This window comes from Triticum urartu, chromosome 6A, assembly GCF_056163025.1.
Source record: "Triticum urartu cultivar PI428250 chromosome 6A, HENAU_Tu73, whole genome shotgun sequence".
NCBI classification, from domain to species: domain Eukaryota; kingdom Viridiplantae; phylum Streptophyta; class Magnoliopsida; order Poales; family Poaceae; genus Triticum; species Triticum urartu.
In genome coordinates this window covers 591186587-591200560 of record NC_141878.1, presented here as the reverse complement: position 1 = coordinate 591200560, position 13974 = coordinate 591186587, and the positions used below count along the sequence as shown (strand labels likewise).

The 13974-nt window shown below is 46.2% G+C and overlaps 1 protein-coding gene across 1 annotated transcript; it reads right to left on the bottom strand.

Moving 5' to 3' along the window:
- Nucleotides 1-632: 632 nt before the first annotated feature.
- On the bottom strand, nt 633-9311 carry LOC147966803 (uncharacterized). The gene is made up of 4 exons (XM_087530966.1): nt 8709-9311; nt 8209-8569; nt 3853-4345; nt 633-3116 (listed from the first exon to the last, which is right to left on the bottom strand). The coding sequence occupies exons 1-4, from the start codon at nt 9309-9311 to the stop codon at nt 1412-1414; spliced, it is 3162 nt and encodes a 1053-aa protein (XP_087387092.1). The 3' UTR covers nt 633-1411.
- Nucleotides 9312-13974: the final 4663 nt, after the last annotated feature.

Genomic DNA, 13974 nt, shown 5'->3' with positions numbered 1-13974 from the left:
ATGAATTTCTGGCACTGGGTGCAGTAAACAACCTCATTCAGTAAACAACCTGAATTTGTCGATTCAGAATTCCCTTTTCCACATGACTAGTGAAAGCAGAGCATCTCTCTACTGAGCTCATTTGGTACTAATGCCTGAGGAGCTGATTCGAGAAGTTGGTGTTCGTTCGATCTATACACTTTGGGATTACCTGGTTGTTCTTGATTTCTATCCATGTGCCATGTCAATGTCACCAGACTGGCCGAACCTCGCGCACTCTGCGGATCTTCGGAGGTGCTTTGCTGGAACAGAGACCCTTATATATACATCTGCTTTTGCTTGTTTGCATGTGAAACCGGGAGCGCGTACTTTCAGCATTGTTTTACACTTTTCAGTTCGTTTTCTGTTCCGAAGATTTCCCCTGGAAACAAGTTTAATGCCTGAAGATGTGTTGACTATGGGATTTGGATGGTACAAAATAATCTGTCACAACAGCCAGTATGAAATTCAGTGGTGCTCCTGTTACAACACAGTTTGTTCACAGTTTTGTCCTAGTTTTACATGTCCATCATGAGAACCAGAAAATTATATACTGGCTTCAGTTCCTGGGTGCTGTAACACGAGTCAGTACTTTCCGTAGACTGCTGGCTGCTGTAAACACACATCTTGATTTTGCACATAACAAAGCAGAAACTAGCACAGGCAGGGGATCATGCAAACATTCATGGTGGCTCCTTCCCAAAGTGCAAATATACCCCAAATTACATCTCTGGCATGAAAAAGACTGTAGAAATTACATAGCCACTTCTTTTCTTCTTCTTAACACCAACGATGCAGGCGTGGTCGTGATCAAAGGCCATGAACTGGTTGGCCTTGAGCTTCTCCACTTCAGATTAGCATGGTTGAGTTGGCCTTGAGCTTCTCCACTCTGTTGACTCGGTGGGAATGGTTGAGTTGAGTAAAAAATGTCTGCTCAAATGGCAGCTTCAGATTAGCATGAATAAGTCTACAAGCACTGATGGTGAAGAAAGGTTTCTACCTCTTGCCTCTTGAACCTTGATATATCTTCTATATCCTACAAACAAATCTGTTCAAATATTGACCAACTGGTGTCATTTTTTCCCTATGCCAATGAATTATTACTCTTTGGGAATGTACAACGCAAACTGAAGAACACGAAAAAGGCAGAGTACCCATATGGGGCTGTATCTTTCTCCATGCAGTGCACAACGAAGAGCGAATAATGGCTGACTTCAGCTTAAATAATCCACAAACATATACACTTCATTTGTTACAGTACAAACATACAAATACCAGTACATCAGTACAATACATACGTCCAGCCCATCTTACAGCCACTTGCACATAAACATGTCGAACATACAAATAATATTTAGATACAAACAATTTGCTTGTCGTGGAGTTGGGCACTTCATGGTGCAGGGTCTTGAGTTTTCTCCATCATGTGAGCCCACCTTACAGCCACTTGCACATAAACCATGTCGTACATCATATCAACAAACTGGAAGAAGGCAGCCCTCCATGTCCTCTTCATCAACATGGTGCAGAAAACTGTCCACAGGCCCACCACAAATCCAATGCTCATGGCAAGATAAAAAGATGGCATATGATCTATATCCTCGAGGCCACTTTGCTCTGCATCATGTGTTGAGCAGTTCCTGCCAACAAGATCTCCACAAAGACCAGGGTTACCGATGTAGATGTACCTCTGGTTATCAAGAGCTTGTAGCTGTTGTCCGGATGGTATTGCACCGGATAGATTGTTGTATGACAAGTTCAAGTGGCTCAAATAAGTTAAAGCTGACAAACTTGGTGGTATTGCACCAGAAAATTCATTGAAGGATAGATCGAGTGAGTCCAGCTGCCTTAAATCACCAATTTTGTTTGGGATTGCTCCTGTGAATTGATTGTTTGACAAGTTCAGATTGGTAAGCCCAATGAGCAAAGTTATCTCCTCTGGAATCTGTCCTTCAAAACTATTACTTGACAAATCAAGAACTACCAGTAACTGGTAAATTACAAAGGTGTAGTCACGCTTTTGGTCCTTTGTGATTACTGGGATGCTCTCTTCATAAATGTAATCCCCTGTGTCCTGCGACACCACTGTCATCATTGCCTTCAGGTTTGATAAAGACCATGGTATGCTTCCTGTTATGTTGTTGTGTGCTATATCCAAATAATGAAGACCATTAAGGGAAGTGAGACTCTTAGGAATATGACCACTGAACATATTTGACCTCACTCTTAATATTTTCAACTTTGGCACTTTTTGGGGTAACCATTCTGGCAATCCTCCAAATAACCTGTTGTAAGAAAGATCAAGGAACATTAATCCTGATGACCTTTGAAGAAATTTAGGGAATTCACCAGCGAGATCATTGTTATTCAAGGCTAAGCTCAGCATGTCAGAGCCAAATTGATCTGTAGAGTTTGGAACAAGTTCCTTTTGGCACTGCATAATATCTCCTGTTAACTGGTTTCCTGATAGGTCCAACCTTTTCAGTTTAGTCAATTGGCATATAGACGACGGGATGGTGCCTATGAATTGATTGTTTGCAAGCAACAACTCTTCGAGTAGTGGAGCATTTAACTCTGATGGCAATGAACCAGATAAAGAGTTTGAAGATAGGTTCAGTCGTACTACATTTATAGGAAACTGTGGAACTTGACCTGTAAACTTATTGGACCCAAGATGTATATAGCCAGCTAACATGTGTTGTAGATTTGTCGGTAATGAGCCATGCAATTTGTTTCGTGATGCTTGCAACATTGAAGCTCGGGAAAATGTGGCCCAAAACCACTCAGGAATAACATCATCCAGATTTGCGTCACCAAGGACAAGAATATCAATGTCAGATTGCCCTTTAAGCCACTCTGGAAAATTGGGCCCAAGTTGGCATGACTGGAATCTTGCGACCTTTAGTCTAAATGGAGGAACCCATTTTTGGTTGATAGCTAATATCAAAGAGTTGTAGGACAAGTCCAGATACTCTAAATTCAATAGGCCTGTAAAATGCTCCTCCACGAGCACACTATTTAATTTATTATGGCTCAGATCCAGATGCTTTAAATTAGCTAAACTTGCAGATTGTTCCATCAACAGAAAATCAGTGAAGATATTATAGCTGAGGATCAAGGAACATCAATTGTGATGACCTTGCAAGAAATTTTGGGAATTGACCAGTCAGATTGTTGTTATTTAGGGCTAAGCTGAGCATGTTCCAACCAAATTGATTTGTAGAGTTTGCATCAGATTCCTTCCAACACTGCATAATATCTCCTTCTAAATAGTTTCCTGATAGGTCCAACCTTAACAGACTAGTCAGTTGGCATATAGACAAAGGGATGGTGCCTGTGAATTTATTATTTGCAAGCATCAAATCTTCGAGTGCAGGAGCATTTATCTCTGATGGCAACGACCCAGATAAATAGTTTGAAGATAGGTCCAGTTGGCTCATATCTATGGGCAACTGTGGAACTTGACCTGTCAACTTATTGGACCCCAGATGTATATACTCGGCCGACATGTGTTGTAGATTTGCCGGTCATGAGCCACACAATTTGTTTCCTGATGCTTGCAAGGTTGAAGCTCGGGAAAATGTCACCCAAAACCAATCAGGAATAGCATCGTCCAGATTTGCATCACTGAGAACAAGAACATCAATATCAGATTGCCATTTAAGCCACTCCGGAAAAATGGGCCCTAGTTGGCATGATTGGAATTTCGCAACCTTCAATCTAAATGGAGGAATCCATTTTTTATTGATAGCTATCAAAGAGTTGTACGAGATGTCCAGATACTCTAAATTCAATAGGCCTGCAAAATGCTCCTCCACGAGCACTCTATCTAATTTATTATGGCTGAGGTCCAAAATCTTTAAATTATCTAAACTTGCAAAATGTCCTTTCAAGATAAAATCACTGAAGTTATTATAGCTGAGGTCCAAATGCAGCAAATTACCTAAACTTGTAAAATGTTCCTTGAAGAGCACACCACTGAAGCTATTGTAGCTGAGGTCCAAAATCTCTAATTTTCCTAAGCTTGCAAAATGTTCTTTCAATAGCACACCGCTGAAGTTATTGTGGCTGAGGTCCAACAACTCTAATTTTTCTGAGCTTGCAAATTGTTCTTTCAAGAGCACACCGCTGAAGTTATTGCCGCCGAGGTCCAGCCTTTTCAAATTACTCAGTGCTCCGACTCCTACAGGTATAGGGCCACTCAACATATTTTCAGATGCTTGAAGAACACTGAGATTGGTCATGTTCCCAAAGGAGCAGATCTCAAAGACAGGAATGGGTACGCTTGTCAAAACACTATTCACAATTTTTACACCATTATCGATATCTAGTCACACAACTAATACACATGCATATTGATCTCCTTCTTAACAGTTCAAAGAGGTGCGGGACAAGCTCCTAGAAACGGAGCGCGTAGAAGCACTTCAAGAGGAAATAGCGGGATTTTTGCTCGACCAGGTCATAAATCCGAAGGGAGAATACTATTACCCGCTACCGCCCCCATCGACCAGGTCATGAACCACTTCCAATTGTCATCGTGCTCCGAAGGCACCAATCAGGCTAATGCCACTGGCTCCGAAGGCAACATGCATATGTAGGAGAAATTGTATATAGCTATACATGTGTGTATGTGTGAATTAATATGGTGGTTTGTGAGACATGATTGATGATATATATATGATTGGTTCTACTAGAAATTCTATTTATATATATATATATGCATAACGTGTACAATGTGTAGTACCGTAAAATACCAGCAAACGAAAAAGAATTAAAATGGAAAACACAAAATTAAATGAAAAAGAAATCATAAAACCAAAAACCCCCCAAACATTTTAGTACCGGTTGGTGTTACCAACCGGTACTAAAGGGCTCCCGGCCCCCGGAGCTGGCTCGTGCCACGTGGTTGCCCTTTAGCACCGGTTCGTGCTGAACCGATACTAAAGGGGGGGGGCCTTTAGTGCCGAAATTTTAGTGCCGGTTACCTAACCGGCACTAAAGGGCCTTACGAACTGGTGCTATTGCCCGGTTCTGCACTAGTGGGGGGGGGCACCGCACACGGCTAAGGAACGATCACGAAGATCAACTTGTGTGTCTATGGGGTGCCCCCCTGCCCCCGTATATAAAGGAGCAAGCAGGAGGGGGCCGGCCAAGAGGAGGAGGCGCGCCCAAGGGGGGAGTCCTACTCCCACCGGGAGTAGGACTCCTCCTTTCCTATTTTTTTAGAGATTCCTCCTTTCCTAGTAGGAGTAGGAGAGAAGGAAGGGGAAGGGAGAAGGGAAGGAAGGAGGGGGCGCAGCCCCTCCCCTTAGTCCAATTCGGACTAGGCCTTGGGGGCGTGCGGCCTGCCCTAGGCAGCCCCTCTCTCTTTCCCGTATGGCCCAATAAGGCCCAATACTTCTCCCGGCGAATTCCCATAACTCTCCGGTACTCCGAAAAATACCCGAATCACTCGGAACCTTTCCGAAGTCCGAATATAGTCGTCCAATATATCGATCTTTACGTCTCGACCATTTCGACACTCCTCGTCATGTCCCCGATCTCATCCGGGACTCCGAACTCCTTCGGTACATCAAAACTCATAAACTCATAATATAACTGTCATCGAAACCTTAAGCGTGCGGACCCTACGGGTTCGAGAACAATGCAGACATGATCGAGACACGTCTCCAGTCAATAACCAATAGCGGACCCTGGATGCTCATATTGGCTCCTACATATTCTACGAAGATCTTTATCGGTCAGACTGCACAACAACATACGTTGTTCCCTTTGTCATCGGTATGTTACTTGCCCGAGATTCGATCGTTGGTATCTCAATACCTAGTTCAATCTCGTTACCGGCAAGTCTATTTTCTCGTTCCGTAATACATCATCTCACAACTAACTCATTAGTTGCAATGCTTGCAAGGCTTATGTGATGTTCATTACCGAGAGGGCCCAGAGATACCTCTCCGGCAATCGGAGTGACAAATCCTAATCTCGAAATATGCCAACCCAACATGTACCTTTGGAGACACCTGTAGAGCTCCTTTATAATCACCCAGTTACGTTGTGAGATTTGGTAGCACACAAAGTGTTCCTCTGGCAAACGGGAGTTGCATAATCTCATAGTCATAGGAACATGTATAAGTCATGAAGAAAGCAATAGCAACATACTAAACGATCGGGTGCTAAGCTAATGGAATGGGTCATGTCAATCACATTATTCTCCTAATGATGTGATCCCGTTAATCAAATGACAACACATGTCTATGGTTAGGAAACATAACCATCTTCGATTAACGAGCTAGTCAAGTAGAGGCATACTAGTGACGTTTAGTTTGTCTATGTATTCACACAAGTATTATGTTTCCGGTTAATACAATTCTAGCATCAATAATAAACATTTATCATGATATAAGGAAATAAAATAATAACTTTATTATTGCCTCTAGGGCATATTTCCTTCAAGATCCGCTCTCACCAGATGCGTCATCGGGATCCATGCAGGATCCAGCGCCTGTCGGGTGGTCCACCACACGGGACCCCGAGCCAGTCGGCTGACGCAGGCGCCACACATAGCACGTGGGTGGATCGGGGAAGCGGCTCATCAGTTGCCGCGTGGGGCCCGGAGATTGGCGCGGGCCATCAGCGCCCGCTGATTGGTCGGAGGCGTGGCGCGCTCCCGAGTCAGGGCGGGCGACCCGAGCGCTGTCGGGCGTGTCGTTGTCAGGCGCAGGTCCAAGGGGCGTCAATCCCGAAGGAGATCGCCTGCAGGACTGGTGCGGCCCGGATCCCGAGGAAGATATGTTCCCCGAGGGCCTGCACATGAAATATGGCTCGTTTGGAGCCGTTTCTTCACTGTTTTCATCACCGCGACCACCATTGGCTTCGCTGTTTTCTCCTGCATCATCACATAGCTCAAGCAAACTGTTATGAGGATTAGTTGGCATGTGGTCATTATAGTTATCTTCCCCAAAGGCACCTATGAGATGTGGTGGCAAAAGGAGAATTTCTTGGCGAAGCACAAAGCACCGGCGTTTGGATGTAGATCAGCAAAGGGAAATTTTGTCTCGTCAAACACGACATCTCTACAGATATAGACTCATCCAGTGGAAACATCAAGGCACTTGACTCCTTTATGTTGAGGGCTATAGCCCAAGAAGACACACTGTTTTGAGCGAAACATAAGTTTACGATTGTTGTAGGGTCTAAGGTTTGGCCAGCATGCGCACCCAAAGACACGAAGTGATGTGTAATCGGGTTTGATGTGTAGGAGTCTTTCTACCGGTGTTTCATGATTAATGACACGACTAGGAAGCATGTTTATGAGATGAACAGCGGTAAGAAAAGCCTCTTCCCAAAATTTGAGGGGCATAGATGCGCCGGCCAAGAGAGCTAGACCAACCTCAACAATGTGCCTATGTTTTCTTTCAGCAGATCCATTCTACTGATGAGCATGAGGACAAGAAACTTGGTGAGAGATTCCAAGAGTTTGGAAGAACGAATTTAATTTTTCGTATTCCCCTCCCCAATCGGATTGAACGGCAATGATTTTGCTATTAAACTTTCGTTCAACAAGAGCTTGGAAGTTGTGAAACACTTGAAAAACCTCGGATCTTTTTTTAAGTAGATAGATCCAAGAATACTTGCTATAGTCATCAATAAAGCTAACATAGTAAGTATGCCTACCAACAGAACTTGGAGCAGGACCCCAAACATCAGAAAAGATAAGTTGCAACGGTTTGGTAGAAATACTTGTGGAAATTGGATAAGGTAATTGATGGCTTTTAGCCTTTTGACAAGAATCACAAATTGTTTCGACATCACGCTCTCCAACATATGGGAGCTTATTCTTCCTAAGCAATCATTCAACTAAAGAAAAAGATGCATGCCCTAATCTATCATGCCACCTTGTCGAGGAGATTTTGGTGACACCATAAGCTTGCTTATTTATTCTTCTAAACTCCGGAATCAATGGGTAAAGCCCGCGAACACATCTACCTCGGTAGAGCACCTTCCTCGTTGCCTGATCCTTGATCAAAAAGAAAGAAGGGTGAAACTCGAGAAAAACATGATTGTCAATGGAAATATGATGAACAGAGAGTAGATTCTTAGATGCACTAAGGACATGAAGAATATTTCTTAGATGAATCTTTCGGTGAGGGGTTTGAAAAACTGAATGACCAACATGTTTGATCCTCATACCTGATCCGCTTGCTGTATGTATCTGGTCTTGGCCACGGTACTTCTCCCGCATAGTCACTTTTTCAAGTTCACCGGTGATGTGATTTGTAGCGCCACTATCAACATACCAGTTTGTATCAACCCCGTATGAGGCTTCTGCAGCACCAGCGACCTTCTCATCTTGCGAGGACTCTCCTTCATCCTCCTCAAACCGGTACCAGCAATCCCTTGCCGAGTGACCGATCTTGCCGCAGATTTGACACTTGACAGCGTCGGGGCGGCTCTTGGAGTTGTTGTGACGACCCTTGTTGTTGGTGTAGGAGGGCCGCCCACGAGAGGCGCTGTTGTTGGAGTTGCCGCTACCACCACCGCTGTTCTTTCCCTTGTTGCACGGAGGGCCACGGTAGCCACGTGAGCCACCACGACCACCACGAACGGCGGCGTTGGCTGGCGGAGCTCTTGAACCCGGCGTTGTTGCCAGCACCATGGAACATAGCAATGCACTGGTCGAAGTTGCTTACTTGAGCGAACAGGTCATCGATCGTGACCGGCTCTTTACGGGCGTCGAGTGCCAACACCAGCGGCTCGTACTCCATATCCAGCCCTGCCAGGATGTAGGAGATGACTTCATCGTCATCCAGCGGCTTGCCAGCGGCCGCCAGTTCGTCGGCGAGGGAGCGGATGTGGGCGAAGTAGGCGCCCACCGTTTGCGTGCCCTTTTGTGCGTTGGAGAGGGCGATCCTGATGTTGTTGATGCGGGATCGGGACTGGGACGAGAACATGCTCGCCACAGCAGTCCAGAGCTCATGCGCCTTGCGGATCGAAGTCACCTGGATAAGAACTTCTCGAGAGAGATTAACCAACATATGGCCAAGTACCTGCTGATCTTCCCTTACCCAGGCTTGATATAGAGGGTTCGGGATGGCTTCCTCCTTGCCATCTTTATCCTTGGTGACGAGGAACTTCTCCGGTTCCTTGATGGATCCGTCGACGTAGCCAAACAGGCCAGCGCCGATGAGCTGGGGCGTGATCTGAGCACGCCAGAGGACATAGTTCGTCCTGGTGAGCTTCTCTGTTACCTGACCATGGATGGTGGGTACAGGAGCGACGGCAGAAGACGACATGGTTGGAGCTAGGGTTTGATGGATGCTAGATGTTGTGGAAGAAGGAGGCTCTGGTTACCATGTAAAGATGCGATAAACGTCTTGCCTCGGTGCGAGGGGACGTGGTTCGTGTTTATAGGCAGGGGCGCAGAACCCTGTAGCACATACAAGAGATAGAGTACATCTTGGAGAAGAAGAAAGAGAGAGGTAGAGTTAGCCACGGTTTAAGCTAGAGTTATCTAGGCCAACAAACTACCAGAATATCTCCAAGAGATCTACCACGTTACAACTCTGAACTATGCGCTAAACCTGAACCGAACCTGAACCTTGTATGTTTAACACGTACTTCCAGTTTTCAGTGTTCAAAATACAACTGTCACATAGTTTTTGGATGCAAACAGAAAGTAATCACAATAACAGAAATTCAGACAAGGAACTAAACCACAAAGTTATCACAGTTTCTTTAGATTGGCAACAAACAGGATTGATCTACGAACTGTTGAGCAAGACGAACTTACTATCAGGAACAAAAATAACTACTGTCGTCATGGCAATTAACACAAACACTTGCGAAGAGATCAACATAGATTCTCCCAAGTTACAGGATAGATCTCCAACTTCAGTTTCTCACGACACAAAAACTTCTGAAGAGTTCAACACGGATTCTCCCAAGTTCACAGGGAATTGGTTTTTGTCGCCCAAGAGTTCAGCAATGAAGTAGTCCAAAAGCCGAGCTCTGCTGGATTGCAGAGCTGACGAAGCAGGGGAGAAGTAGAGCTCCAAAAGAACTAGTCACCGATGATGTGCATTATGGGCTTTGACAGCAAAGCTGAGTCTTGAGATTTGGTCAAGTGAACCGCTTCTGTGTTTGGCTTAAGATCAGTGTGTACACAAGGCTGTAAGGTTGTGCATCTTTAACCTGAAAGGAATGGATCATCACACGATTTGGCTTAAGACTGTTCCAGAACTGAAGCAGAGTATGTCAGAGTGAATCAATGAAACGGAGAATAAATGATGTATACTATTTTAGCATCCATCTCTTCTGGATTTCTGCCCTCGATATATACTTTCTGGCACGACAAGACCGCAATGGCAATTATATATTTCCCCCTGAAGCGACGCCCATCTACCCCTCGCACACCTCGCGTCGCCTCCCCCCGGGCGACGCCAGGGGCCCCAACCCTAGCGCCGCCAGCACCTCTCCCTCCACCCCTTCCTGCCGCCGCTGCCGCCGGCGTGGGCCACGGTGGCGGCGGGTCCGGTGCGAAAGGTTCTGGGCGGGGGAGGCGGCGGATCCCATCTGAGGCGGCGGGGGCGGCCCTTCTCATGCGATCCAACGGCGGTGGCTAGGATGGAGTTTTCGGCTGTGCGGCGGGGGCCCGAGCACCATTGCCGGCAGAGCGGCGGCCCTGCATGGACGGCGGCGGTGGCAGCGCCCCATCCGGCGAGGTGGGCTGTCCTACTCATGATGGTGACGACGGCTACTGCGGATCCAATGCCCCGTTTGGATCCGTCGCGGGGAGGCCTTTCGCCGACCGGCGGCGCGTGGAGGGACCGGTGAGGAGATGCCGGATCTCCGCCGGAGTACTGACGGCAACATACGTCTTCGTGGCGAGGTTCCGCTCGGTTCCAGCCAGCCACGAGGTCGGGAAGACGTGGCTTCCGGTGAAAATCGCGCCAGACTGCGGTCTTGGCGGACGATGGCGGCGTCTCAGATGTCGTTTCCTTCTGGAGGCATCGTCGTTGCAGGTCTCATCAACCTGATCGGGAAGTTCCGGGGGAAACCCTAGATCTGGGTCTACCGGATCGGACGATGACGGTGCTATCGGTACCGTTCTCCCTCTTGGGGGCATCGTTTTGGAGCGAGTGCTGGTTGGAGGGGACAAGAGGAGGAGCGGTGTTTCATCTGCTCCATTGATGACGGCGGATCTCGGCGGCGTGGCGCAGTGGAGACTCGGCGCCTGATGAGCGGAGATGGACTCGCACAGGAGGGTGACGCTGCCTGGCGTCATGGTGGCGTCGGCGGCGGTTGGACCGGCCAAGGTTGATGCAGCAGTATAGCTCTAAAGATGGATTCGTGGCAGGTGGCTGTGGCGGCCTCATACCCGGCAGGGGTCCTGGTTGAGAAGCACGCCGGACTGGTGGGTGCCCATACCCGGCAGGCGTCCTGGGTGGGACCTCAAGTCTTTAGATGTTTAGGTTTGGCTGCGTAGTCTGTTTGGTATTAGGCCCAGACTTTCAGCGCCCCTACATCAACTGGATAGGGATAGCGACAGTTGTTGCTTAGTTTGGTGGCTTTAGACTTATTGTTGTATGACTTTATACGGTCTTGTGTCAATAATTAATAAAGTGGCCGTATGCATCGTCCAGATGCAGAGGCCGGGGGTCGTCCTCCTTTTCTAAAAGAAAAAATATTTCCCCCTCCAATATTACTCCAATTATGTATCCTCCATGTGTAGAGCTAGACCTCATCTTTGGACTCCAATTATATATACTTTCTGGCACGACAAGACCACAAAGCTTTGCTTTCCCACAGAAGACGTGCTACATCATTCAGATGATTGATTACAGCGCACGTGTGTATGCTTCTGCAGTTCCCTGATTAATAGACAGATTCAGCACCTGGTTAGCGTGTCTTTTTGTTTTGTTTGAAATTCCGGGCCAATGTATGAAAATTAACAAACTCATGTACACTGTGTGTAGTGTAAAGAAAGCTTAGAATGCTGAATTTAGATAATACAGCTTGGTAGAACAACACTTACAATGACTTTGGCCCTGTTTGGATCATGGGGTTAGAGCTAGTTTGGATTAGTTGGGGGCTTAAATAATTCAAAAGTATCCAAACAGGTATGGTTAGAATGGGTTAGTTCCATCTAACCCAACTATTCCGGTGGAGAGGTGCTTATTTGAGTTAGAGTGGGTTAGAAAATAACTCTAACTCTAACTGTGTTAGAGTATCCAAACAGGGCCTTTGATGCGGGCAAGTCTGGTTCGCACAATAGCATCAATTCACTGTTGTCAAAAAAATTGTGGCATCTGGGGACCAGTGAGTTTCTGTATACACTGGCAAAGTCTTGATGCTCTCTTGGGACTAGTGAAAGCAGAGCATCTGGCATTCTTGAAGCAGAGCATCTCTCTGCTGAGCTGATTCTGGGCTGATTCCCGAGGAGTGGATTCGAGGTTTTGGTGTTCGTTCGGTCTATACACTTTGGGAGCACCTGGTGGTTCTTGATTTCTGTCCATGTGCCATGTCAATGTCAGACTGACTGAACCTCGGGCACTCTGCTGATCCTGGTGGGTGCTTTGCTGAAACAGAGACCCCTCTATCATATAACTGCTTTTGCTTGTTTGCTTGTAAAACAGGGAGTGCCTACTTTCAACATTTTTCAGTTCGTTTTCTTTTACAGGCTGAAGACCAAAAAGTCTGCTGCAGCAGTTCATCCGATTTTCCCAAGCATGTACCACATAAAATTGCATGTACACAGCAAATATGAAATAACTTCAGAATTATCTTTCTTTGCAAGATTCAACGTGCTCTACAGACCTAGAAACACAAGAAGCATTACAAACCTGCAATCCACAGAAAGTGTTATACAAGTAAATCATATGTAGGATTATTTATGTACTACACTAAGCACATTCTGACAATCTGAGTGTCACCCATTTACTCACTACATGAATTACTTAATCATAGCACTAAACTCCCGAGAACTACATTCATACTGTTATAGAACAAAGCAGAACTTCGAATCAAACCCAGCTATGTGCAACAATTAATAATTGAACCTATAAAATTTACTGGCATGTACAACAACAGGATACTAAGATGCGGTTAATTTGTAAAAAAAATATATGCTTAACTGAAGATAAGGCAACCGGAATAAACAAACCGTGAGAAGGAAAAACAAAACTATATACCTATTACTAAAGAAAACTATCATGTAGCTTTCTTGGTGGGTAAGTGACTATGAGGATCAATGATCTCTGTATACTATGCAGTCTCTTGGTGGACCGTCTAATTTTGCATTTCACTGTGTTATCTTCAATTAAAATTGGTGGCGGTGCATATGAATTCCTGCAGTGTTCAGAGCCGCGCTCTGATCATCTCCTGTCGGTCCTGCAGCACCACTAAATTCAGAGAAGATTATTAGGTCCATCGAGATCCCAAACGAAATACAAAGAATTTGAGTAGTAACATGCATGATGCATCTAGTAGAAATAAGTGAAGCACACCAATTTCTAGCTAGAAAATCAGAGAGATAAGTGGCTTTCTCCTGTGTGGACAGGGAGAAGCCGAACTGCTGGAGGTTCAATAGCTCCGCGGTGTTGTCGTCCCTCCGTTCGTGCGGTCGTGATCCTCACGGCCAGGAGCACAACATACAGGATTTCATATTGTCGCTGCCCGCCGTGTCGATCGCCGCCTCCACCAATGCCATGGACCGTGACGCCTCTCTCCAAGGAAGGCCGCAGGCCACTAGGATCCGACCATGGTGGGGCATGCTCGGGGATGCGGCGAATGGAGCACCATTCCATCTCAGAGGAAAGCAAAGAGAAACGGATTGAAGAGCAGGTCGAAGCCCTGCGGCCACCATGGAGCACCATTCCAAAGCCAAACCGTACCGCCGTCCCTCCTGATGTTACACATGAATGATCTAAGAAGAAGGGCAGATAGAACAGGGCGACG